Source organism: Histoplasma capsulatum, genomic scaffold, assembly GCF_000149585.1.
Source record: "Histoplasma capsulatum NAm1 scaffold_3 genomic scaffold, whole genome shotgun sequence".
In the NCBI taxonomy this organism is placed as follows: Eukaryota; Fungi; Ascomycota; class Eurotiomycetes; order Onygenales; family Ajellomycetaceae; genus Histoplasma; species Histoplasma mississippiense.
This window is the reverse complement of record NW_001813980.1, coordinates 423,042-449,227: the sequence shown is the minus strand read 5'-3', so window position 1 is coordinate 449,227 and position 26,186 is coordinate 423,042. Positions and strand designations below refer to the sequence as shown.

The window sequence follows — 26,186 nt, the reverse complement described above, 5'->3', positions numbered from 1 at the left end:
TGAAAGGGTAACCCAGAACAATGTGAGAAAAATTGGGAATGGGCAGGAATGAGTTGAGGATGAGAGATTGAAGTTATATTAGGCAAAGGGTGAGTGGCAGTATGAAGTAGCTTCATCATGGAAAATGTGTAGTTACGGTGCGTTGGAGGGTTAAAGCCGACAAAGTAAAGGAGAAAAAGGAAAATGATATCAAAAACCGTCCTACCTAACACCAGCTCTAAAATCTCAAGCATAAAGCTAAATAATACCGATCCAATCCCAATATCAGCTTCGGTTCTCATCGCCAAGTGATCCTGATCACAAGTCCGATTCTAGATAGTCGATGTACTTAGGTACGTATATGTATGTATATACAATAACCTTCTATTCAAATCAAGAGATTTAGTGCCCCATATCCCTCCGGATCCTGTTCCCATTCGTCCGTGTACCAGTGTTATCATCGTGACTACTTTCGGTGACAGTATCACCACCCGTATCAGGAGAATTAATAATCGCATGCGCGGCTGCCCGTCCCGGAATCCACGGTTCGTCAAGAGGCACGACCAAATTTGGATTGACATACTTCTTCAACTTGGACGCAAGGTCTTGACCGCGGAAGCGGAGAGGGACAGCATCTCGATCCCACTGTGAAGGCGGGTAAAGTGTTGAATTAGGTGTGAGTACTTCATCCTGATCAACCGTAGCGTGGGAGCGGTCGATGGAGCGTAGCGCTATGAATTTCATGAGCGGGTCGTAGGTGCGAGAGAAGAAGTAAAAGACCCAAACGGTTCCGACGAGTAAGGGGATGACGAGGATGGAGCGTTTGACGGCGGTCGAAGGCCAAGGAGTACGGATGATGCCAGTCGAAGCCGATGAGCCTTAGAATGACGCGGGAGCAAATCATGGCCCATGCGCGGCCGGTGCTGTGTTGCTGGTGATCCATGGCGTAGGAGCAGTTGGTATTTGTAGATGAAGCGGCCGATGGAGAAGTAGATGAGGCCGAAGAGGCAGACGATGTACGAGCTGGGGAAGACACTATACACGACAGTGATTATGAAGATGAGGATTGTTTGTGGGAGCGCAAGGCCGTAGCTGAACGTGGGGGGCTTGTCGAGCCCGGCGTAGTCGCGGGGTGTGCGCGCGCTAAAGCGTTGGAATGGATAAAGAAACACACTGCCAAATTCGAGAAGACGGAAGGGGAAAAGCCCTAAGCCCTGGAGGACGATCAGGTTGGTGTAGAAGGGGGCAAGTGTTTCCAAAGAGCGAGCGAGAGCTAAGGCAATCGTGGTCGTATCTCTCAAGACATCGCGGAGGTTTTCGAAGAATCGGTAGAAGTTGGAGGCAGTTGCAAAGACCGTGAAGACGAGGAAGAGGTTGAAAAACGTGAAGAAGAAATTCTTAGAGATAAGAGATAACTCGACGTCTCCCTGAGATGTCATGCCTTGAAGGTTGCCCAGCCCTTGAACAATCAGATATTAACGAACAGGTTTGCGGATAGACAGGGGGGTGGATGTGACAAAACTTACAATCATAAATAAATGGAACGGCAATTGTCATTAGGGAGAGAATGAGGGTAGGCAAACCGGTTTGCACAAGAGATTTGGTTATGGCATGTCGTGAAAGAAAATCCGCAAGACTCGGAATCACCTTTTCAATGGTCTCTAAATTGAGCAGGTAGGCAAGCGGGATCAGGAGCACAGACCAGAACACGGTGAGTACCCCAATGAGCAATGTGATAGACCAGCCTCGCAGCATCCGGCTACGCCGAGACAGGTATGTGTGTTGCCAAACAACGTCTGCAGGAGCAGGTGCTAAGTTCGCAACTAGTTGCATGGGCCAAGGGTCGAGAATAGCCTGAACAGCCATCTGGCATGCAGCAATCGACTCCATGGTGACGAAAGCGAGAGGTATAGGCTCACATTCCTTTTTGCGTATTTCCTCAATTCTCTCGTCGAGTTGCCGCAGCTTTTCCTCATAGAAATCAATTGCGTCGATTGTTTTGAACCGCAGGTTTAACGGGCCATACCAGATGCGTGTTGTGGGTCGCTTGAGGTTATAGCTAGACACATGCGCTCGCGCAGATTCCTCGGCGGAAAGCAGGCGGGACCGCTCGCTGTTTTCGTTCGAGTCGAAGGTTGCTGCCATCCGGTCGGTTTGAACAAGCGGTAAGGCGATTCCCCGGGTATCGGATCTTTGCCATCGATAGCCAACATGTTTAGTCCATGCTTCCTCCAATTTCTGGAGAATATTCTTCCTCGCTTCCATCAGGCCATCCAGCTCGCTCCAGTCCCGGCAGAGCATAACCTGATCCACTTTCCCAATCTGAAACTGTTCGATGCACTGCGTAATCTTTTCCTCGGAGCGTAATTCGGGAGGAATCCCCGATAAACGAAGTGTCCTATCCGTCAGCGTCGTTTGGGCACCTAGCCATTGCTGGCGGATCTGGATGATTTTATTCGTGTGGTCGATGAGAAAAGATATGCCAATGCCGGTGAAAATATAGGCGAACACAACATGCATCCATAGGTATGTCGGGTTGGCCTTCGACTTTTGTGGATCATCTTTATGATCCTCCGGCATGTCCCAAGGATAGCCATATTTTTTCGTATATATATAGTGTATCGGGAGTATGACCGCAAGAGTGAAAAAGAACACCACCCTCAAGAATTTAATGGCGTACGTATAAAATGACAAAAACTGTAGTAGAAGAACATGGTGAGCACCACCATCATCATATCCTCAAAATATAGTCCTCGAATAGTAAAGAACTAAGAACTAACCACAAACGCATCTAGTCCAGCCGATGCGAGAACCTCATCATCCGAAATCTTATGGACGATCGGGATCCAGCCGAACAACGTATCCGGCAATTCAGGCAATCTTGACGCAGCCGTTCTCAGCCTCCTCCGCGCAGCATATAGTTCTCTCCACTTCGGTCGAAGAATCTTCACCAGGCAATTAGCATTTTCCCACGCCAAACAAACAAGTTCAAAGAAACAAAGGGGGAGAGATAGAAAATTGCCAAATCTAAATCTTACACAAAAGCCCATAAATGCAAGAAACCCAACAGTGCAGCTGACGATAACCTGCGTCAACAGGTCACGCTGACCCTTGGTCTGATCCTGGAATCTATGCTCGCCATCTCCGCCACCATCGCCGGAACTATTTTTCCCTGTCGCGAGGGACAGCGCCGAAGAGACTGTGGTAGTCGCGGTCACAGATAGCAATGAGGATAACATTAGGTTGGGCCGAGAGGGGGTAATCGTCGCCGTCGTCAAGGACGAAGAGGAACTGGCCCGTAGCTATTGAAGAGTTGGATCCTGCAGAAGGTTTCCTAGAGATGGCATGCCTAATCTTCGTTAGGTTGACTCATATTCCCACTTTTCGCGGTGATCTTAGGACAAGCCACTATCTACATCAGCAGTATCGGTATCACTGGGTTGTTGGCTGGTTGATGCGATGCATTTCTGTCCAGTATGGACTTCTAAATATGGATAACTGGAACTAACTATTTAACTAACTAGTTAATTAGTTAATGACCGACATGACTAATAGCTGACTCATTTCAATAACCCAACGCGGATTGTTAGGTAGCGCTCCTACCGAGCACTGCATTACCAGCAATTTTCATATTGAGGATATACTTTAAGCGAATAGCTGCGGGGACTGGTTCATCTCTGACAAATGTTCGAAGGAGTGCAAGACACGCTTTCATTCAACACTCTTAGCACCGAATTGTAAACCCCACCGAGCCAGAGGAAGTGAAAGGGGGAAAAAAAATACGAGGTAAAGACAAATGCACATGTAGTCAAGGAGAATATAAAATCAACAGTATTTGTCCACAAGAGCTATAAATGATGGATCTTGCAGAAGCTGTGTTGCAGTTGGGCCGCTCCTCAGGGACATAACTAAACCCTCTTGACAAGACAGAGAGTGCATGTTGTCGTTCAACAGGATCAGATTCCGGACGCCGGTATGCAATATTTGCTTCAAGGGAGTCTTCTGGGGCTGGCTTTTCTATTATACCACATGTCAAGGCTGCTCTCGGGGTCAACATATAAGCCCTTTCCATTCTCTGGGAAGACGTCCTAAGTGAGAACCATAGAAGATTACTATCCCGCCACGTGACAAGGTATTGAAAGGGACAAACCTTAGGTACAGCACTGAAAAAACACACATATAGCTCCACATGTCACAAGCAAAGCCTTGAAAGCTTGTTATGAAGCCGTTCGGGTGAGCAGTACATGCTGGGTGGGCGGCCTTGCGTTGCTGGGCCTTTCGAGCCTCATTGCCAGGCCAAAGTCACCAAAGATAGAAATCCTCAGTGCGTAAATTCTCGGCGAACACTAAGGGCTTAACAAGTTCTCCTTTTTTTTCCAGAGTTGTACAATTGGGACAACCTGCTTGAGTGGTCGGCCAAGAATTTCGTACTTAGCAGCTTTGTTGAGATGGTGAAGTGGTTCTACACCCCACATACAATTTTGACTATTTAGGTCTGCGTCAATGGTATTAGGACAATTAGTTCAAGCATTCAAGCATCAAGGGAATGTAGTAGGTTTGGCCTGACTCACCGCGGTGCACAATCCCAGCACTGTGTAGGCTTTCTAAAGCCTTCAGTAATTGCCGAGCAGCGGACATGCGAGTTGACATTGGCAATATCCTGTTCACATGCATACTGCCCAGGGATCGACCTCTCAGAGGAAATACCAGGACTCGGTGGGAGGATTTGCCCGCAGGAACAGGAAGAGTGGAGGTTGCCAGAGATGTCACAAGATGGGAGGTGTCCTGCACATTTTTGCGAATTTCTTCTTGCATATTGACTTCATGTTCTCTAGAGTTTTCCCCCGAGGCCAGTACTTTGACGGCGACATCACCCTTAGTCTCAATGTCATATGCCAACCATAGGACAGTGCAGAAGCCGCCGTGACCAAGTTTATGATCAATGCGGTACCTTTGGTTAAGTACTTCTCCAATACAAATGGGATAAAATGTGCGGGAGTCTCCTGCTGTCTTATATCTATGCCAGGCTCAGCAAGGATCTCAATCCTCAGGGGATCGAGGCATCATTGCTGTTATTGTTATATCAGATACAGCTCTCGCGGAACTTGTAGCTACAATTCACATTTCGAGAGTAGGAGGTGGCGCTGGAGGCTCTGTATACGGAATGGGTAGGGTGTTGGGAGCCGTGGGAATAACAAAATGTAAAAAAGAATTCAGTTAAAGGAAAGCTAACCTGGGTAATTTACCGGCCTGACGCGGGTTACAGTTGAACGTGGTTTATCAAAAGTTGAATATGGTTTAAAAAAAGTGAGTCTGAAAAATAAACCATGCCCAGTTCTCACTCTCTCACTAAAATCTACATCCACTAAATATCTTTTACACATCTGCACTGTATATTACTAATCAGCTTTTATTTAGTTCTACTTCAACATCTGAGGCTCTTCAATATCTGGAAAGCAGTTATGAGTTAGAATTAGCAATCTAGAGTTAGAATCCAGATTAGCTGATAAATAGAGCTCTGAGAAATATGATAAAATCATGATGTGTGAGATATGTAGGAGAGATGACTAGTGTTTGTAGTTTTAATGGGGGGTTGACATGGTTTATGGTCAAAACCCCACTGATGAAGGTTATTCCGGCCTGAAAAATTAACCATGTTCAACTTTTTATTAACCACGTTCAACTGTACGCCCATGGATTGCTTAGTGTAGAATGATTCTTAAGGATTAGGAACAAGGATTGGACAATCTTATTGCTATTCTAGAAGTTAATTACAATTCTTGATTGATTATTCTTCTTCTTCTTAACAAAACAAAACAAAAACAAAAGAAGATCAGAAAGAAAATGAGGGAATCCTCTCTTTTTACAAGAAAAGAAAACAAACAGAATTCTTAGAGGAAAGGAGGCAATAAGAGTAGGTAAACAGAAGGATTAACTAGCAAAGAAAGAAGAAATGCTGCTTATATTACTTCTGAATACAGAACACTTAAAGAAGGATTGCCTATCGGCTCACTCTCTACAACTATTAGTCATGTGATGGAGTGAGCGCTCTGTTGACTTTACAGCCTGCCATGCTCTGCGTAATTCCCCTATCTATTCACACTTCCATCTCTTCTATTTATTTAAAGTGTATCTATCAATCCATGAAAACTTCAAAATTCAAAGGGCGCCCGTCGGCCGTTGATTCCTGAGGTCTCATTTTTCTATCATTTCTCATTCTCCACCAACCCCCGGCCCTCTACTGGTACTGAGTCGCATCGTAGTAAAGATCCAACAGACACGACGCAGACCATGCTTGTGTCGGGCACTAGAATATGCAGGCAATTAGTAAACAATAGCACCCACACAGGCTTAGTACATTCCATCACGAGGGATAGAGAGATGGAGCGGAATGAAAATAAAAACAAAGATTGAATGAACCAGGAACGGCAACTTACTGAATCTGCACAGAAGGCTCCACCCCCATCTGTCAGCTCCGTCAGGCCCTTCCACCTACTGTCCACAATCATTCTCTTACACCCCTTCAGCCTACTCGACACAAGTTGGAACGCCTCTGCTTTCCCATCTCCCTTCCCCTCCTCCCAGCCCTCTCCTAAACCAGACCGTCTTAAAATTTCAAACCCCAACAGCGCCCGCAAGAAATAACCCAGCGGCCACACCCACTCAGGTCCCTGGTGATAATTCCTTCCCTTCGCCGTGGCAAAATCCGTTGAATCCTCAGCATTGTTATAATGCGGTCGGTAATTCAGGTCGGCAGGATCGAGTGTAGCCATCCCCACCTCACCGCGGAGGACATTGTCCGCAACGCTGAGCGCATGAAGGGCATCCTTCAGTGGGAAAAGAGTTGGAGCGACGGCCATGGCGACTGCGAAGTTAGGACGGAGCTGGTAGTCCTGGTAGGGGGTGGAGGATTTGTAGAGATCCTTGTAAATGCCACGCCGGTGGACGATGGACGGGTCGACGTCGTGTTGTGAATCATCGCCTGGGTCGAGGGGGATGTAGTAGGCACGGTTGAAATTCTCGTGGATACGGGAGGCCCAGTTTGAAAATGTTATTTCATCCATCGTCGCTGTAGAGATTGAGCCAATTTTAACGCCCTCGTGCTTGTAACGCCCCTCACTATGGAGCTTTGCCACCCAGCGCAGAGCACTGTATAGAAGCCCTGTAATCTCAACAGCAGCACCATCCCTGGGTGTCCCTGGATAGCCCTTATTTCCCGCCTTCTCACTCTCACCCATCTTATCCATCCACGTCCCGCAATTCCACTGATTACCCCCAAAGATAAATCCAGTCTTCCAGTCGACATGAACATCAATCTGGAACCCTTCAGAATTCATCTGCCTATCCAGCTCCGGACCGGCATTGTACTCCCGAAAGGACAACCCGGATGCATGTCGTTGGAACACTTCCTGGATAATTTCTGCAATCGTCGAGGACTGACTATACGCCCGCTGATCATCGAAGGGGAACCAAATATCATCATACGGCAAGAAGCGACGAGGTACTTTCACATCTAGCAGCGAAATCCCATCGGGGACGATGGTGGTATAGTCCTGAATGGCTTGGAGAAAGAACCAGACGGAGTCCCGCGAGTTGTAACGCGGCAGTTTACCACTCCCGAGCAAGTTGGGGATCATGCCGTGTTTAAGCACACTTGCGAAAGCGAGGATGTGTGCCTTCGCGACGTCGAAGCGGCCAGTGACCAGCAGGAGGCCGCGAAGTGAGATGAAGACGTCGCGGCCCCAACATCGAGCCCAGTCGGTGGCGAAGTGTGGTAGACCGGCGGCGAGAGCGGGGACCTGCTTGTCTGGGTAGAGAGAAGCTGATTCTACATACCCGACCATCTGGACGGCAACCATTGCGAGTGAGTGGATGAAGTGTGTGCCGTATCGGACGCCGTCAAGTAGACTTATACCACGTTTCCGCGCAGCATAATACGCTGTTTGTACGATCATGGCGAAGTACCTTGGCAGGAGGAAATCTGGCACGGAGCGAATCGCATCGAAGCGCTTTTGTAGCCATGTCGCTGGAACTTGCAGGTGGTCATATCCATATACTTCTACCGCGTTTTTCATGCGTCCGACGATGAAATCAAACGCCCACTGGCCGCTGCGAATGTTATCGCATACTGGGTGGCCAAGGTCGTTGGAGTGGACGATAGGTTCAAGCACGCTCCACCAGCCCTGCAAACCAGCATAATCAAGCGGAGCAAAATTTGGGATATTGTAAACACCGTCCTTGCCTCCACTTGAATCCCTCTCCTCCGCATCGCATCTGTAAAGGACGAAGTTAAGATCGATAAGGTCAAGATTACCGAATGCCTCATCGGCACCGGAGATGATAAAGGAACGAAGATTTTCGGACGGATCTTCACCAGGAATCCACGTCTCGAACACCGCAATTGAACCAGGGGGGAATTCGCCGGGAATTGTAATTACTGTCTCATTCCCCTTCCCATCAACTCGCACACCATCCAGGCTAATAATGCCGCTTGGTAGACCCCTAAGATACTTCTTATCGGAAAGAACACGCTTTTCCGACGCATCAGAATCATCAACTTCCAACTTCCAGGCACTAAGAAGCTTGGCATCAGTCCTCGTTAAGCACACAGGGCCCAGCGTGGCATTCGAGTTCCCACTGTTTGAAAACGCCGTATGAGCAATGAGGAAGATGCCCTTTCGAGTATTTGGTTGCACGCGATGGACAGTGATGTACTCCCCCTCATGATGAATATGGGTCTCATCACATCCATCCACAGCCATTGTCATGTGTAGTTGATTCAACAGCTTCTTCGCACAACCTATACCCTCCTCCCCAACAGGTGCTGTCGTATTCCCTTTGACTCCCACCTGCGTTCCCTGCGATTCATCTTCCGAGAATCCAGAAGAATACACACGCGTCTCTTTCACCAAGTCCAGATTTTTTGGATAAATCTCATCGTAGCCCATTACACTTCCAGACGCAGATGCACACATGGCGACCAGCGCCGCATTGGGCAGCGTATCTCTAGCTTGCCGCTTCTGCGCAGGTACCTCATTGTCATGCGTGCAATCCATAAACAACACCTGGATCGGCATCTCACGGATGTGTTTGATAGCCTCATTCCTGTCGCCACCGTTGGTGTGAGCGGGAGAATCTTCTCGTACATAATCGCCCGTCAGCAGATCGATATCAAAGCTCCCAATAGGCCGCCCGCCATGCCGATGGACAAGCCTGCTGAGCTCTGTCGCATTCCAAGCCTGCATAGCCTCGCGGATCAGCGCGCTTAGACCTAGCCGCTTCGTAAAGAGATAATCCGTCTCCTCAGAGCCAGTAAATAGTTCCGCGAAAACCGTAAGATCTGGGCGAACGCGCCTGGCTTCATTGAGGAGGTATTCTGCAACAACAAGCGGGGTCGAGTGGCAGTTATCAATGCGGAAGCCGGCGAAGTGTCTAGCCATCAGCCGTGTATAACGGGCCATATAGTCCCATAGGAATGGGTTGTCATCTGGACAAGCACCATAGCGTAGTTTGACGCAGTCGCCCCAGGCCACGACCTCGCGTCGGAGATAGGCTCGAGAGTCTGGGCCCGCTGTGTCTCGCATGGCATCTGCGTTCCACACCCATCCATTATTAATCAGCGCCAGGGAATTTGGAGCGTGATTCTTCGTAACTCCATTCACTGGCAAGCGGGTGAAGTATGTCTCAACAAGAGGATTCTCTTTAGTAATTGGCCCCAGCTTCGGCCCATTATCATCGAGCCGTTGGTACTTGACGCGATTAAAGACCTGGTCAAAGATCTCCTGGGAATCTCTATCAAACTCCAGAAAGAGCGGGAGATTAACCTCGTCGAGGATTTTAACGAGCTCCACTCGAATTTGTGAAATATCTGACGACTCTTTTTCATACCGACCATATAGCGCCCGTAGCAAGGCCGCACCCACCGCAGCATCGACATCCCGACTGTGTCGACCCAGGATCCGGTTGTTATTATTCAACCCCTTCTCCCGAATAAAGGACGCTTTTTCCTTTAAGCTCCAATTTCTGATCTCCTGCAAAGGGCCAATAGTATCCACTCCAAACCCACCCTCGGGAATGCGAACATCATCGCTCACATAAGCCTGAATCGTCCGCTCCACGTCCCTCTGCACATCCACAACGTAATACTCCCACAGCCGTATCTTATCAATGACATTCCCCTTTATCCCATTGACAACTTCTACCACGTCCTCATTCGATTTAAAATCCACAGGCAATCCCAGCTGGGCCAGCTGCTCGGAGTAGCGCAGCAGTGCCGTATCAAGCTCCAACGCCGCCTCTAACCACGGCGCCGTGGCCACACTATACCCAGCCTCCGGATGCTCCAACAGCCAACTAGCATTATTCGCTGTGTGATTCCACACGACATCCGTCAATGCTAGAAGGCCATATGTGCCTTCCATACGCTTGACCAATGCCGCCACGTCAGCTTCACCGTTTGGGAAACAGGCCGGGTCAAACGTCAATGGGTCGAAGATGCTATACTGCGAGTTCGACTCGCCACGTGCCATCAGCGGGGTGAAGTGGACCATGTTATAACCACGACGGGAGATGCTGGCTAGATGCCTGTCCCAGTCTGTCGGGTACTGACCCATGAATTTTGAGAGGACGGTGATTACTGAGAGGGATGCGAAGGGGAGTCTAGTATCGTTGAGTGTTACGCGGGGGGAGATGGTTAGGTAGTGAATTTGGGAGCGGAGCTGCTCTTGACTCTTCTCCCGCGAGATTAAAGACGAACTGGCTGAGAGCGAAGGGGGAGCGGCATATGTTACGTAAAAGGCGAATGCACCGGGAGCCGTGATGGGTATGTCAATTTCAGTCGCTTGGGTCGTGGAGTGGATTAATCTAAGGTTATTCTCCTTATTATTATCATTACCCGCATCTTCAGTCAACTCCTTGTTTCCCTGGTCGTAAACGGACTGAGAGGGAAAAATATAGGATAATGGCCTACTTATACTCCGTAAATACATCCTTCTCAAACTGTTTCCCTTCTTTCGGGATATTGGCCCATAGACTTCCCCGTCTGCAAATGGGGCTGCTCCCCTCAGTGACGAAGCGCAGAATGTATGGGGGGTCTGTGGGGGGTGGTAAGGAGATGAACTCTCGCGGGACATCCGGGCTGCCATTGTCGGTCAAGGGCAGGAGGTAAACTTCTCTCTTTTGAGAAGCCATGTCTCTGAGTTGACTGTAGGAGATCTAATGTCTATCGAGCCTGTTCTTTTTTTCCTAATCTTTTGTTTGCCCAGAGTGCTAGTATCTTTAAGATTGACTGTGATGAAAAGGGTATGCGGCGGGAGAGAGAGCGCGGGATACAACATGGCATAAGGGCATGAGAGTGGAATCCAGCGCGAGGGACTCATCCATATAAGATATAACTCCCGTGCAGGAATGTACCGCTAACAGGAACTCAAGGAAACCGACGGGACAAGGCGGCGGGCGTGATTGAAATGTTGTTTTGAGGTTGGTAGGTTTTCGGCCGCTGACATCATCATCTGCCACATCTTTGTCAGGCCTCCGGAAGATATACAGAATATAGTCATATGTGACTTAAAAACCAACTGACCATGGGCTGGTGCTAATGGGAAATTTCCTTTCAGACTAGTGGAAAAGCTTTCGGTTTGGTATTATGACCATCTCAACATATGGTCCTAGCATATATTTCGTTATGTGCCATCAATACTAAATCTACTTGGCAGATGACATTAAGTGTCGCTATAATTTTTTATGATTCAACTTCTGGAAAATAGGAAGAATGAAACAAAAATCAAATCAATGCCCTTCTCAAAACACCAACCCACCATTTTTAAGCGTAACAATCATACGCGCGCGACACAGAAGTCCGTGTTGACGGGTCCCGTATCCGTGATATAGGTATAGGTCGACACGAACTTCGAACAGACGGGAAATGCAATGCAATGAACGTCGGAGAAAATCGGAAGGGGTCGTCAATATTCAAGCATATATGTGTATATAAAACCAGCTTCTTGAAAGGGAAAGCAGGACAACCACCAAATATGCAGCAAAACATAAAAACGATCATGATAAGGATGATAAGTATAACGCATGTGCCGAGACGAATGGTACTTCCATCATCCCATGTTTAAAACCATTTCCATCTAGCGTTCAATCAGGCTGGGTAAATCTTCCACTTGCACCTCTCCTGTCAGAATCCCTGTAGCATTGTTAGTTTCCAGCTCATCTACTCCCAAAGGGAGAAGGAGGAAGAGGATATGATGATGAAATACATACTATAAACCGCGGTGAAAAGCGGGAACTCCCCTTCCAACCCCTTATTCTTCAAAAATATATTAACCTCCTTCGCTGTCAACGTCCCCTGCAGCATTTGCCCGTTGAGCTCCTGCTTCTCCACTTCGTCAACACTCAGCCCCCTCTCGATACTCAGCTTTGCACAGCGATGATTCCTTCCCCCATTACAGCTCGTGATCAGATCCGCAACCCCGCAGCTCTCTTCCGTGAATGTCTGCGAGTTCACCGACGCACCAAAGAACATCGTGCCAAACTTGACCATCTCCAGCAGCCCAACGCGCATCACGGCTGCTTTTGCATTATCGCCCCACCCCTTCCCATCGACGAAGCCTGCAGCTAGCGCAACGATGTTCTTAAGTGCACCACCCAGAGACACACCCGCGACATCGCTGACGACACGCACATGGAAGTACGGGCGGTGGAAGAGACTTTTGATAAGCTTGTGGTCGATTGGCGGGTATTCGGGCGGCAACGCCTGGAGTTTGACTTTGGAGAACTTGCCGGAGGAGTCCTTGTGTTCAAAGTGCACGACGACGTCCTGCGGGCGGGGAATATTGATGTTCGCGATGGAGGGAGCGGGGGAGAGGCCTCTGGGCGTGGGGGCTTTGGAGTCCATATGGGGCGGGTCGTAGGCTATTGTAGTTTCAGAGTAGAGCTCCTTGGCGATTTCGCTGGCGATGTTGGCTCCTGAGAGGGCGCCGCAGTAGATACCTAGTTTGCGGCCGATGGTTTCGGAGAAGAGGCTTACGCCATCGTCGGCGGTGACGTTGACGCCCTTGATGCATGATATGCCGCGAGCATAGGGGACGATGTGGCCCTTGAGCCTGTCGCAGATGTTATTGATAAACTGGTGGGGTAGGTTGAAGACGAGAATGGTGGAATTCTTGACAGCGTCTTCCAGGGAAGGGTTTGCGCGGAGATTTTCTGGCAGGGTGATGTTGGGCAGGTATTTGACGTTCTCGTGGAGTTGGTTGATGATCTCAGTCAGGTTCTGGGATCCCGTACAGATAGGCAATTCCCTGTTGTAGTGTTTTGAAGATTGGGGCACTTCGACATTCTCCTCGTATACCCACATCTGCACTGTTGGCTCGAAAAGGTCTGGGTTGGCTGCCGCATTTTCAGCGACCATTTTGGAAATTACCGAGCCCCTGCAAACATATATATCAAGCTAGGTCAGAAAATTATGTCGTTCAAAGAAGTAGAATACATACCAATTTCCAGAGCCTATCACGGTCACCTTGTGCCGCCTCCCGTGTGGTGTCAGGCCAGCCATGGTGTACGAGCGCGCAAGTAACTTGGGACAAAAAGAGGTGTATGCGAAAGCTAGACGAGGATGGGGAGGTGAGCAGGCAATACTGGTATTTAAATGATAGGTGTGGCGATTGACTCGGGTGCCAGCGCAGAAACGTGGGGCCAAGAGGAAGAGAAACGGTGCTGCAGGCGATGAGACACGAATTGGCCGTGGAGAGATACGGGACATTCACAGGCGCAGATAGCAGCGAAGGCGGATATCTGGGCCCGGGACTCGATCTGTGGAAGGTTCCCAGATGCAAGATCGCAGAGATAAAGATCAGATCAAAAGGAACCGAGGCCACTTCTAAATCGCCCAAACAGGAAATTTCTCCCACCGAGATGGGCTGCGGTTAGATAGCGGCCTGTGATTGGCTGGCCGTGGCCCAACAGGGAAAATGGTGGGGCAGAAGCCTCAGCCGCCACTGCCCGGTCCAGACGCCGGCGGGGTCTGTTTGGTCTGTTTGGTCTGTTTGGTCTGTTTGGCGGAGGAAGGTTGGAAGCAGAGATGGCTCAACAACCGGTATTTTCTTGTGCTGCGAGGAAAAGAAGCATCTGGAGTACGGGAAGGCCATTGCAGCTCTGTCATCCAGCAAGTCCCGCCTGGCTTTCCCTTTGGATAGATACCTGGAAAGATACAAGCAGATGGACAAATAATTCCTCTCGAAATCCGCCACTGGTATATGGGGTTAAAAAAAAAAAAAAAAAAAAAAAAAAAAATTCTACCCAGGTCCCGGAGTCCCTGAACCTAAAGCTTGTTCTTATGGCCAGACCCTTCGGCGGGGGGACGTTCCTGGGTGTTCTTGGCTTTTCCACTGTTCCCGAGCCATCCTTTGCGAGGGACCCAACCGATGCTCTATGATCTCTCTGGTGGATCAGATGCCCAACCTCGGTCTGGATGGAACAGCCCATTTTATTCCTCCCATGTGCTAACCCACATGTATTCCATTGCCTATGCAAGAGCGTTTTGTGCAAGCTAGTCTGATTCTAATTGAACAAGTCGAATAATTTGGGATGGAGAATTCTAAAGTTAGAGTACTACTACTCGTATTCGACATTTATGGATATTAGCCGCGCACGTTTATTTTAGCGAACAAACTTTATTCTCCGCGCGCTTGCTACCATTTGAGACGGGTCTCCTCGCCGCAGTTAAACGGCTCGCAGCCGTATACGAGACCAACGACTACTCTTCATAACCCGATCACCATGGTATACCTACCTTTTGGAACCCTTGCTTCGCCGCTTTTCACTTCTAACGAACTCAATAGGCCCCAGTCGCCCCCAAACAACGTACCACAAGCCGGGCCAAAATTGTCCGGAAATCAGCTACCACCCCCATCCCCTCAGGTCTCTTCCCCGACACCTCAACCTTCCACACAAACAAAAAAGACAAACGCCAAATAAAACATTCCGTCTTCCTTTCCAGAATTGAGAAGCCGCGCACCAAGATCCTAAAGCGACGGCGTCCCTCGAAGAAACTAGTCGCCAATCTCGATTCTCTCGTTGATGCGCTGCCTGACGCCGGTAATGAAAATAACAGCCCTAATCATAACGATGGACATAGAGGGGAGATGGCCGGCCAGGTGAATATCATCCGGCAGAAGAGTTTGAAACATAAGCCCGGCGCAATGAAGAGGAAGGAGATGCTCGATCGAAAGGAGAGGGAGCGGTTTGCGAGGAATCTGGTGCAGATGGCGGTTGTGGCGCCTTCGCCTTCGCCTTCTGATACAGAATTCACAAATCATACGCAGCCACATCCACGGCCGCAGCCGGGAGCCGAGAACGTTCCCATGTCGAATCGTTGGGCGGCGTTGCGTAGTTTTATTACACAGACAATCGACCAGAATCCAGAATTTAATAAGGCTGCGCGGCCGACATGAAAGGGTGTATTATCTCTTTTCTTTTATTTTACGAATGGCCACACGCTCCTACCATAGGTTGCCTATCTCGGCCTCGCTTCAGTTGGAGCAGATACCGGATCCTCTGTGCACGCTGCTGGGGTTGTTTGTTTGCGCGGTTTGCAGTTTTGCAACCCGCAGGGAGGATTTTATTACATCAGTGATAAAGCTTCAGACATGGAGAACCAACGTGGATGATAGCTATAGCTCATGAGAAACGGTCCGCGGGATATGTAGAACGGTGTACGGAGTTTCTTTGGTGGAGTTTCGGCTTGAGAGTAAATATCTGAAAAGTTCAATTACCATGTCTTCCTCTAACAAAATGTCATGATAAGAAAAAGGTATGAAAGAAGAACGAAAGTAGCACACAATGATTTAATTCAATAATATTTGCAAACTACGTACTAAAATCATTTCGCTATTTGAAAGAGAACCGACGTGCCACAACCAAAGTTAAACTTCAGATGTAAAAACCTTTTGTCACCCCGCCTAACCCCACACTTCTTTTCTGAATCATTCTGCCAACACGCTCTTGACCAAGCGTAGTCGGAGGATAAAATGAAATGATAAAGAGATGGAGGACCTCTTAAAATCCCGCGAATTCCTCCAGCAGCAAATCTCCACTACGGAAGCTCAGCTCTCCCAACTCAATGCTGCGCTCGAGCGGACAGAGCGGCAGATCGCGGCGGGGAGGCCAACAACAGCAACAACGACCACAAGCCAGCCGGAAACTGTGAACAAGGGAGAAGTGCCATCTGAACGGAATCGCAGATATCCGCTCGAACAGGATGAGTATCGACGCTATGGACGGCAGATGATTGTGGACCAGATCGGGCTTGAGGGTGCGTTCGGGCCTGGAACAAGCGGCGAAAATAGAGAACTACAGGCTAATTTGTGAATCCTTTTTGATACAGGGCAATTAAAACTGCGCGAATCCTCGGTTCTCATTGTTGGCGCCGGGGGATTGGGATGCCCTGCTGCCATGTATCTGGCTGGAGCTGGGGTTGGAACCATAGGAATCATAGATGGAGATACGGTCGAGGAATCAAACCTGCATCGACAGGTGCTGCATCGGACGAGGAATGTGGGGAAGTTCAAGGTTGATAGCGCGATTCATTATTTGAAAGAGTACGTCATATTGCTATTAATACTGGATACGCATACATCTCACCAACACATAAACTCTCCAGATTGAACCCATATCCCAAATACATCCCCTACCGCGTCAACCTTACCTCCGCCGATGCACCTTCGATCTTCAGTCCCTACGATCTCATCCTAGACTGCACAGACAACCCCGCAACCCGCTACCTGATCTCCGACACCGCTGTCATCCTAGGCAAACCACTCGTTTCCGCCTCCGCGCTGCGCACCGAGGGCCAGCTAATGGTCCTCAACTACCCTCCCCAAAAGCCAGCAGACCAACTATCCTCCTTGCCAACTGACACCACCACCGGAGGACCGTGCTACCGCTGTGTGTTCCCTAAACCCCCTCCCGCCGCGAGCGTCACGAGCTGCGCTGACGGCGGCATCCTCGGCCCCGTCGTCGGAGTCATGGGCGTGCTCCAAGCGCTCGAGGCGATCCGCGTCCTCACGCAGACAATGTCAGCCACGTCCACAACCATATCACCAACCCTTCTCCTCTTCTCGGCCTTCTCTAGCCCCCCATTCCGTAGTATACGGCTACGCCGACGGCGACAGGACTGCGCAACTTGTTCGCCGACGGCGCGGACGATAACGCTGGATTCGCTGCGCAGTGGGTCGATGGATTATGTGCAGTTCTGCGGCGGGGTGGTTGGCGCGCAGGCGCTGTTGGGGGCTGAGGAGCGGATATCGGCTCGGGAGTATTGGAGGCGGTATCAAAAGCCGTGGGGGGAGGAGGGGGAGGGGGAGGGGGAAAGCCCGATTCTAATCGACGTGCGGGAGGCGGTGCAATATGGCCTGGGCGCGCTGAAGGGGAGTGTTAATATTCCGATCTCGTCGATCTTGTCATCCTCTTCTTCTACCTCCGCGACGCCATTGAACTCCGGCTCCCTTGTTGAAACAGCGCCCAATGGCACGTCCGCAGCAACAAGTACAACAGCTCTCAATCTCCCGTCCTGGTACCCTTCATCTCTGCTCGATACGGACCCGACCAGACCGATCCATGTCGTGTGTAGATTGGGGAATGACTCTCAGGTGGCGGTGCGGAAGCTGAAAGAGCTGGGTGTTGATAGGGGCGGTGAGAGGTGGGTGGGAGATATCCGGGGTGGACTGAAGGCGTGGAGAGAGGAAGTCGAGCCGGAGTTTCCTGATTATTGATCGTTTTGCTTATGAGTGAAAATTTTTTGGGTTTGTGAGAGGGGCAATTGGGGGTATTCCATTCATGTCATGTCATGTCATGATCAGGGTTTAATAATTGAAGATAACAAGCCGCTTTCTCTAGCGGTGGATATTAGACACAAACAAGAGATATAAATAGAGATATACGCATTGACAACATATTATTCACTCGATGTATACATTCGATATCAACAACAATCAAAGAATGTTCCTTACTACCCACCAAGAAGGTGAAAGGGTTTTGCCTTTTTATACAAAAAAAAGGGCTGGGTGTAAGGTGGGTATCATGTCCAAGAGGAGCAAATCGCAGCAACGAAAGCTAGTAAATACGCATGAAACGTTTCATTCGCCTGAAACGAAACAGAAACGAAATGATGAAACGAGAAACATCAGTTTTCTTTCATGATAAAAACAAAACAAAAATAAAATAAAAATAAAAAAGAAAACAAAAACAAGAAATTCAAGTTCGCATCTCGAAATCCACAGGATAACCACATATCACCAGGTGTGGTCCTTCCAACCTGCTACCCTGGCGTGCGTGGGGGCGTGCGCGGGAGGGGTGTATCCTCCAACCACGCCCACTGCACATCCACACGCCCCTGCTCTTCCAACGCCAGTTGCGTGAAAACGCTAAGCGAGACATCGATATCATTTGGCTGGCACCCAACACCTACAACAGAATCAAAGTCAGCCAACGCCAGAAAAATAAGAGGTCAAAAACCTACATCGATCCACAACTGTAACGTCCACACTCCTCCCCGCCCTCCGCAACCTTAACTTCTTTCCGCACAGCGGGTTCGCATTCGGATTCGGCCCTACAGACACCGCATCATACAGATAATGCGATACAGCACACACAGGCTCCCCAGCCGAACTCTCAATCCCACAAGCGCCCAGTCCCGCGTCATAATACGTTAAATCGCCCGTATACGGCCCTCCATGGCTGTTGGGTAGCGGGAGGTCGGCAGAGGAGTGATGATTAATATTACTGCTCTTGTTCCGCCCCGAAAGACCCACTGCCAACCCAATTACGAGGATGAGGTGGAGAAGGACTACTCCACCGATTATGAAGAAGACACGTTGTTTTTTCTTGTTAGACTGGAAGGGGAGTTTTGCTTTGAGGTCGTTGGTTTGCGCTGCTGTCGTTATTGGTGGTGTTGGTGGTGTTGGTGGTCGTGATGGACTTGCTGCGACGGACGTCGATTTCATGAATGGACGTTTGAATTTGCTGGTGAAGGATCGCCAGGGAGAATTTGCTGAGGTAGCGCCAGCGCCTTTCTCCGCGAATGGGGAGTCGTGGTATGGTGTTGCTGTTATAATTGTGGTGGTAGGATTGGGGGGAATGAGGACGGGTTTGCGCTTGGGAATTTCGGAGACGGAGACTTGCACACAGGAACCGGCTTTGATATGTTTTATCGAGGTGGGCTCGGACTGCGGGAGCACATGCCGGGGAGTGTGAGGAGGTACGGTTTCATCATTACTGATGCTCCGAACACTGGTTGAGGAGACGGTGCGGGTGAGAGAGGAAACAGTCTTGATTGATTGGGCCATTGTCTATATTCCTTTCTACAGGGCTTTTGTCTGGATGTTTCTCGGGGATATGTGTTTAAATGAGTGTGTCCGAAATGACAATCAGAGTCGATTGTATTCATGAATCTGCCCTGCGAGGAATTGTTTTCCGACCAAGGATAGCGAAGGTGATGGCTGTATATCAGCTCCGAGTATATCTATCTGAATGCCAGTGTGGGCTAGACAACAAAGTCTAACCCAATTCTGTGACTTCAGTATATTTTCTGCCTTTGCGCCGGGATTCAGGGGCTGGACGTAGTATAGCTAGAGTAAGCGCAGGCCTCCTCAGCAGTGGATGAGTGAATGAATGGACGGCAGTCGCCAGAGTAGATAATAGGGGAATGAATGAATTCGCAGGACAAACGAGTGTGGTCCCTAGCGGAATGTCAGGCCATGGTCGGGACCAAGGACAGCAGCGTCTCATCAATCTGACACGGTCCCAGAGTTGGTTCCCGTCCCCTGGGTCAACAACATGGATGAATGGAAGAGGTTGGCCTGGCCGAAATAGGGAATTAGGGCTTGCTGGGATATATATCACATGATTAAAGCTTGGCAGTGAATCTGTTCGAAGATAGAACAATGTTTCGTATGCAGCGCGCATTATTTGGTATACTAGAGGGCAATTCGGGGGATTAGAGTGCAGACTTTAAGTAATGTTAATAGCAATATAAATACCAATATCAATACTAGTAGCTATCAATATCAACGTTAACTAGTTATAACTACGAGACATCGAAGAACTGACTGGTAATCACAGTCCCGTGATTGGCTAGCTCTGCTGACATAACCGCGACTTTGCCGCTTCCCAAGGTTGGCGAAAACTGAAGCAGACACACTCAAACAGCAGACATCGACGACGACGACGACGACGACGACGACGACGACGACGACGGCTTCAATTGACCCCACGCGGAGAGTAGCAAGCACCAGGGAAAATCTTTTGAAGAACTAACCGACTACGAGTCGCTGATATCCATCTACATCTAACTCTGAGTTATTGCCCCTCTTCTCGGAATTGGAAGGCAGCTGTCGATATGGCCTCCCTACGCCCTACATCCCGCCTACTCGCGGCCTCTCGACCTCTATTCCTCACCTCCGTAGCCTCGAGATCTTATGCCACCGTGGAGTCTGCATCCAAGGTCGCGGATCAATCTACCCCATCGACTTTGCAATCCCCAAGACTCAAGACCTTCAAGATCTACAGATGGAACCCGGACAAGCCCACCGAGAAGCCTTACATGCACGACTATACTCTCGACCTGAACAAGACCGGCCCCATGGTGCTAGATGCCCTGATCAGAATAAAAAACGAGCAAGATCCGACCTTGACCTTCCGGAGAAGTTGCAGAGAGGGCATCTGCGGGAGCTGTGCCATGAACATTGATGGCGTTAACACCCTGGCTTGCTTATGTAGGTTCACCACTGTACCTTTTAGTGTGGATTGATACTGAACTATAAAGGCCGTATTCCTACCGAGACCACCAAAGAGTCCAGAATCTATCCTCTCCCTCACACCTACGTGGTCAAAGATCTAGTTCCCGATCTGACCTACTTCTACAAGCAATACAAATCAATCAAGCCATACCTACAGCGTGACACACCTTCTCCAGACGTATGTTCAACGCCCCTCCTCACAAATAACAATACTTTTCATAAAGCAAACTTTCTCACGTTATTTCGTAGGGCCGCGAAATCCGCCAATCGCCCGCAGACCGCAAAAAACTCGACGGTCTTTACGAGTGCATCCTGTGCGCCTGCTGCTCAACCTCCTGTCCATCCTACTGGTGGAACTCGGAAGAATACCTCGGCCCCGCTCTCCTGCTGCAGTCTTACCGGTGGCTAATTGATTCGCGTGACGAGAAAACCGAGGAGCGCAAGGCTCACCTCGACAACAGCATGAGTGTATACAGATGCCACACCATTCTCAACTGCACGAGGACGTGCCCCAAGGGATTGAACCCCGGTCTGGCCATTGCGGAGATTAAGAAGATGATGGCCTTCGCGTAAGAAATAGGATCGTGCTGCTTTTTCTTCTTCTGTTTTAAATTTTGGTCTCCTTTTTTGATTTGGATCCTTCAATCGGTTAGCGCCTATGCTTGTGGTGCCATTTTGCTACCATGGCGCCGCAGTCCTTTCATTCTCTCTTACAGCTCGCTGTGCCGTGACTTCCTACGACATGCGTCATGGGTCCAGATCTGTACTAGCAGCAAAAGCAAACCCGGCTCCCCCGTTTCCGGCATCGAGAATGCAGGTGTTGGAATACGGAGATTCCGTTTGTTCGTTGTTTATTTTCTGTTGGTTATGAGTTTCTAGCTTTCTCTTGTTGACATAATGTTCAAGCTGTTATTTATTTTCTCGTTTCCTGTTCCACATCTTTTTTCACCTCTGTACATATATGGAGAATTATCAATTAGTGAAATGTCTTGACCATGTATAAAATCACCGTTAAATAAAACAAGCAGACCAAAAATAAATGATTGAATCAACAAAGGAATGAGCATGAAAATGAAGCGACGCTACGCCATCCCAGTTGGCCCCAACATATACATTATGGCCCCAACCACTTGCTGCATTTCCGCCGTCACGTCCCCATGCAGGACAGTAATAGGAACCGCCGCCCCCCCCCCCCCCTTTAACCCTCTCCCTCTGCACACTTTTCAAAAATCTCCCTCGTAAATGGATCTGCTCCGTGCAACACAAGCCTCACGTTATTCCCCACCGCCCCCCTAATCCTCCACAACAGGTCATATTCCAACCAAGATTCCACCGGGACCATCTCCCCTGCACAATTCCAAAAGCAGGCGCGAGCCAATCAACCCCAGTCCGTACAAACTCCCGGCTCTCCTCCGCTGTCGTCAGCAGGCCCTCCAGCCACCCCACCTTCCCCACTCTCGATCCTCCCGAGCTCCGCCTCCGTCGCAATCCCCCAGTACGCTGCCGGTTCCGTCGTCCGCGCCAGGTTCTCTACTTTCTCATAATGGTTCATGTCCACCACGAAGGTGAGCGGCTGCATGTCCGCGGCCTGCTAGATGACCTCGGCACTTTGTGCGTAGTCTAGATGCAGGATTACGGGCACGGGAGCGACGCAGGCGGCGCTCGCGGCAGCGTGCACGAGGAGTGCTCCGGTGTACTGGATGGCCCAGGGGAAGGTGAGGTTCATGGCTGGGGATCGTTTGGCATCTGCGGCGCGGACCGTGACTAGGATGCCTTCCAGGTTGTAGCAGCAGATTCCAGGGTAGGCGTACCTACCAACAACAGCAGCGTCAAGGAGGGGTAGAGCCCGGTTGGATTTTAGAGATGTGATGTGATGTGTGTGGAGGATCGGTGCTGGGCTGTGTATCTTGTATGGATTTAGGAAACGACAAGAGGAATACGCACCGGGAAAAATAAGGAGTTAATTCCGTCAAAAATCTCACTGCGATATCATCTTTCCCACGTCTCTTCGATGTGAGACACCCCACCCCGCCTTTTACGCTGAGCGGAAAACATGTAGAGACATCTAAACACCTGAGCTCTCGAGGCGACAACTTACCAAAGACTTGAGGTTTAGGTGACGAACTTGCTTGGGTCTGGTTAATTCAGCATCTACGGGAAGCTTAGACGCAACTGCCTCTCTAACCTATGATGTCCTCTGCGTATGCTTGATAATTCATTTCACATCCAAGGGGTTCGGCATTGTGTTACGATGAGGCATGTCTCTGAGAATCAGCTCTGGCACGAATCCATTCCACGTAGCGGTATTACTCCTAGTTACTAGTACCCTCATGGCCAATATAATTACTTCGCGAATCGGAGCCTGGAAATGTATCGAAGAGAAAAGAAGGGGTAGGAATGACAGCCTATATCCAACCAAATGTGTGGATATATGTATACTTTTACAAATCCAGAGCAGAGATTTGTTTGTCCATTAGCAGCAATCTATCTTGCTTCGCAAGAACCCCGCCAATATTCCTATATTCTCTCGAAAAAGCCTAACAAAACCTCGTTTACCTCATCCCTCGCCTCCAACTGGATCCAATGCCCTTTAGCATCAACTTCCCTGACAGTCAAGTTCTGCGCAAACTGTTTCATCATGCCCGCTGCTGCGCCTGGTATATTCAACCGGCTTGGCTGCGAGGTGAGCATCAACACTGGCTGGTAGAGTTTCGAGTCTAACTGTGCCTGGATCTCGTCGTCGACATTGATATTCCCTACCAGGGCGCGATACCACATCAACGCAGATTTGTAATGGCCGCGCATGATCTTGAACTGAGTGGATTTCTCCTGTTGAACGTTAGAATAGAACTAACTACAACATTGAGGAATTAATTCCCTCATGGCCCTACGCACCTCTTCCGTGATATACGGGGCCAGTGGCGCTTTACGATCGTTCCGCAGCCATGTCTCCAGGGCCCCTGTTGGCCCTAGGTGCTCGATCCATAAATCGGCCTCTGCGGGATAGAACAATGTGAAGAACGAATCCACCTAGCAAGTCCAATTAGCCAATCTGCCCCACCAGCGGTGCATACCAAAATAAAGATCATGGCCAAATACTTACATGCTCCTCAATGAGTCCCGCCGCTCCCTCCGACACAAAAAACTTCAGGTACCCAAACCTCTCGAACCCTAAGACCTGTTTCACCATCTCATTAATCGCATCGAGATGAAAGCCCTCACCAGGCTTCTGGTACGGGACTTCCAAGAACGACAAGCTGGCAAGCCGTGTGGGGTAATAATTCCCCAGCCTCGAGAGCAGATAGCAGCCTGTATCATGCCCCACAGCGTGGACAGGCCCTGAGATATTCTCGTGGTCCAGCAGCGCAATAATATCTGCAGACATTGTCTTGGCTTTGTAGTCTGAGAGCTCCGTCGGCTGTGCTGGGTCATTTGCATCAGCTCCAGAAGCTGATGTGTTCTGGCCGTATCCGAGCAAGTCAGGCGCAAGAACACCATAGCCGTTTGTTATGAAGAAGGTGATTTGGTGGCGCCAGTCGTAACTGGAAGAGGGGAATCCGTGGAGGAATAGGATGGTGGAGGCAGTGCTGGTACTGGTGCTGGGACGGGAGAAGATGTAGGTGTATCTGTGGTGGGAAGCGGGGACGGTGTAAGCGCGGGCGAGAGAAGGGAACACAACGGTTGCCATGTTGATTTAGTTAATTATCTATTATGTATACGGAACGTTGTGCTTATCCGTTCCACTTGTGTTTGCTCTACTCAGACGGCAGTAGAATGACGTTGTGCAAATATTCTCAATAAGGTCATGCCCTCTCTGAATCGCTCATCGATATTTCTGGATCAATGCATACTATCTGAAATGCTCTCAGGGGGCTTTGGCAGCCAAGTTAGGTGTCAAGGCCATAAACTTCTATTATAAGGACTGGGCTTACATAGTTGAGGTTTGCTATTCGGATGAGAAGAAATAATTTTCGTACCACTATCTTGTTTATCTATGCTGTAATATCATCAATCCATTTTGGTTATAGTGTTCAAGCCAAGCGGGCAGGCGAGGCTGGGCCACTTGGCTAAGGTCAACCACCACGACAGCGCTTGCGGTGATAGGAGCAGGATCCTATATGTAGTTAAACCCTTCGGGGCATACTGGGCCCGGAGGCGCCTGGCATGACGCTATTGTTAAGCACATAGGAAACCACAGACTGCTATTAGCGTAAAGACAGAAAGGTAAGTAAAAAAAGTCTCATCAATCAAGTAGTTTAATTTAGCCCTTTTTTATACACTATTTTAGCCCAGAGGTGACAGAGATCTCAGTTTCTAATCTCTTCTAGTCTTTCGCTCTTCCTTTTTTATCCTGCCATTTTTATCTATTTCCCTTTCACTGAGAACAGCGATAGCCAGTTCTTAGTAACTTAAGGCAATTTATAATTGCTGTTGTTCACATATGAAGTTAATTCTTGTAATGTTTATAACTAGATTTCGCCTAAATCTTGGGGGGCCTTTAGGGCTTTGGAATGAAGGTGAGTCCAAACTCTTTACGGGGAGAATCCTATAAGAAACTAGCTTTTCACGTATCAAACAAATATAAAACTAGGATAAAACAACGACTTTTGTGTGGTGAAGCGTCACCTATTAAATGAGTGGCATTTTGGTGATCCAGCTTGGTGGAAGCTTTTATTTCTTTGAACCTAGAGGTTTAACTACCGGTTTCACACTTAGGCATCGCGATATATGGGCTGGAATCACCCGCATATGTGCTCCGATTCCACGTCGTGGTTGGTATATCGTCCCTCTATGCAAAGCATCCGTGACCCAAGAACAAAGGTCGTACAGAATATGAAAAAAAGAAATGAGCCGGCATGAATTGAGACCCCCAACACCCCAACTTCCCGCGCAATTGGTGATCCAAGCAACCGACTGACACGCGTTCGATCCTCAATGCGCACCCTATGCTAGCCTATCCTCGAGCTGGCTTCGATAGTTAGCTACTGGCATATTCGATAGCTATGCATATCGGTTGCATCCAACCATACACCGTGCTAGTAAACAAAATCTCCTGCATTTTCCAGCCTGCGGCATCATTTCGAGCAGCATGCAGCATCAGCCATTTTTGAACCCACCGCAGATCTGCCACGCCCACCTCCCCAGCTACTACGGGCCTAAAAAATGTTAGGTTTCATTATTGTGGGGTGTTTCTTTTGGGAATCAAGTTCCAGAGAGGTGGATGGTTATATGTACCATTACTGCTTGGTGCAGCTAACATTACGGATCATATTTCCTTTGTGATGCCGTACAATACCTGTGCATGTGATAGAAGGAGGTCGACTAACTGAGTCGATATCTTACATGGGGTAATTCAGTTTACTAACGGACGAACAAAGAATTGGAAAGATGTCAGCGAAGAATCAAAGC

The 26,186-nt window shown here is 49.1% G+C and overlaps 8 protein-coding genes across 8 annotated transcripts; 3 read left to right on the top strand and 5 right to left on the bottom strand.

The window, feature by feature from the left end:
- Positions 1 to 381: 381 nt before the first annotated feature.
- On the bottom strand, positions 382 to 3,610 carry HCAG_03269 (conserved hypothetical protein; the record flags this gene model as incomplete). Its single annotated transcript, XM_001541122.1, has 6 exons — positions 382 to 624; positions 831 to 1,438; positions 1,506 to 2,676; positions 2,760 to 2,924; positions 3,018 to 3,178; positions 3,583 to 3,610. 6 exons carry the CDS (start codon positions 3,608 to 3,610, stop codon positions 382 to 384), a joined length of 2,376 nt encoding a protein of 791 aa, XP_001541172.1.
- Positions 3,611 to 4,325: 715 nt separating this feature from the next.
- Positions 4,326 to 11,169, bottom strand: HCAG_03268 (conserved hypothetical protein; the record flags this gene model as incomplete). The annotated part of the gene is made up of 7 exons (XM_001541121.1): positions 4,326 to 4,474; positions 4,551 to 4,996; positions 5,404 to 5,428; positions 5,664 to 5,734; positions 6,222 to 6,286; positions 6,417 to 10,842; positions 10,949 to 11,169. 7 exons carry the CDS (start codon positions 11,167 to 11,169, stop codon positions 4,326 to 4,328), a joined length of 5,403 nt encoding a protein of 1,800 aa, XP_001541171.1.
- A 944-nt stretch (positions 11,170 to 12,113) lies between these two features.
- HCAG_03267 (glycerol-3-phosphate dehydrogenase) lies at positions 12,114 to 13,537 on the bottom strand (the record flags this gene model as incomplete). Its single annotated transcript, XM_001541120.1, has 3 exons — positions 12,114 to 12,169; positions 12,247 to 13,412; positions 13,476 to 13,537. The coding sequence occupies 3 exons, from the start codon at positions 13,535 to 13,537 to the stop codon at positions 12,114 to 12,116; spliced, it is 1,284 nt and encodes a 427-aa protein (XP_001541170.1).
- Positions 13,538 to 14,760: 1,223 nt separating this feature from the next.
- HCAG_03266 (conserved hypothetical protein) lies at positions 14,761 to 15,434 on the top strand (the record flags this gene model as incomplete). Its single annotated transcript, XM_001541119.1, has 2 exons — positions 14,761 to 14,763; positions 14,823 to 15,434. The coding sequence occupies 2 exons, from the start codon at positions 14,761 to 14,763 to the stop codon at positions 15,432 to 15,434; spliced, it is 615 nt and encodes a 204-aa protein (XP_001541169.1).
- Positions 15,435 to 16,026: 592 nt separating this feature from the next.
- Positions 16,027 to 17,753, top strand: HCAG_03265 (predicted protein; the record flags this gene model as incomplete). The annotated part of the gene is made up of 3 exons (XM_001541118.1): positions 16,027 to 16,294; positions 16,367 to 16,580; positions 16,643 to 17,753. The coding sequence occupies 3 exons, from the start codon at positions 16,027 to 16,029 to the stop codon at positions 17,751 to 17,753; spliced, it is 1,593 nt and encodes a 530-aa protein (XP_001541168.1).
- Positions 17,754 to 18,298: 545 nt separating this feature from the next.
- On the bottom strand, positions 18,299 to 19,325 carry HCAG_03264 (predicted protein; the record flags this gene model as incomplete). The annotated part of the gene is made up of 2 exons (XM_001541117.1): positions 18,299 to 18,444; positions 18,500 to 19,325. The coding sequence occupies 2 exons, from the start codon at positions 19,323 to 19,325 to the stop codon at positions 18,299 to 18,301; spliced, it is 972 nt and encodes a 323-aa protein (XP_001541167.1).
- A 1,052-nt stretch (positions 19,326 to 20,377) lies between these two features.
- Positions 20,378 to 21,350, top strand: HCAG_03263 (succinate dehydrogenase iron-sulfur protein, mitochondrial precursor; the record flags this gene model as incomplete). Its single annotated transcript, XM_001541116.1, has 3 exons — positions 20,378 to 20,753; positions 20,804 to 20,955; positions 21,027 to 21,350. 3 exons carry the CDS (start codon positions 20,378 to 20,380, stop codon positions 21,348 to 21,350), a joined length of 852 nt encoding a protein of 283 aa, XP_001541166.1.
- Positions 21,351 to 22,368: 1,018 nt separating this feature from the next.
- On the bottom strand, positions 22,369 to 24,465 carry HCAG_03262 (predicted protein; the record flags this gene model as incomplete). Its single annotated transcript, XM_001541115.1, has 5 exons — positions 22,369 to 22,683; positions 22,876 to 22,962; positions 23,334 to 23,606; positions 23,673 to 23,807; positions 23,881 to 24,465. 5 exons carry the CDS (start codon positions 24,463 to 24,465, stop codon positions 22,369 to 22,371), a joined length of 1,395 nt encoding a protein of 464 aa, XP_001541165.1.
- Positions 24,466 to 26,186: the final 1,721 nt, after the last annotated feature.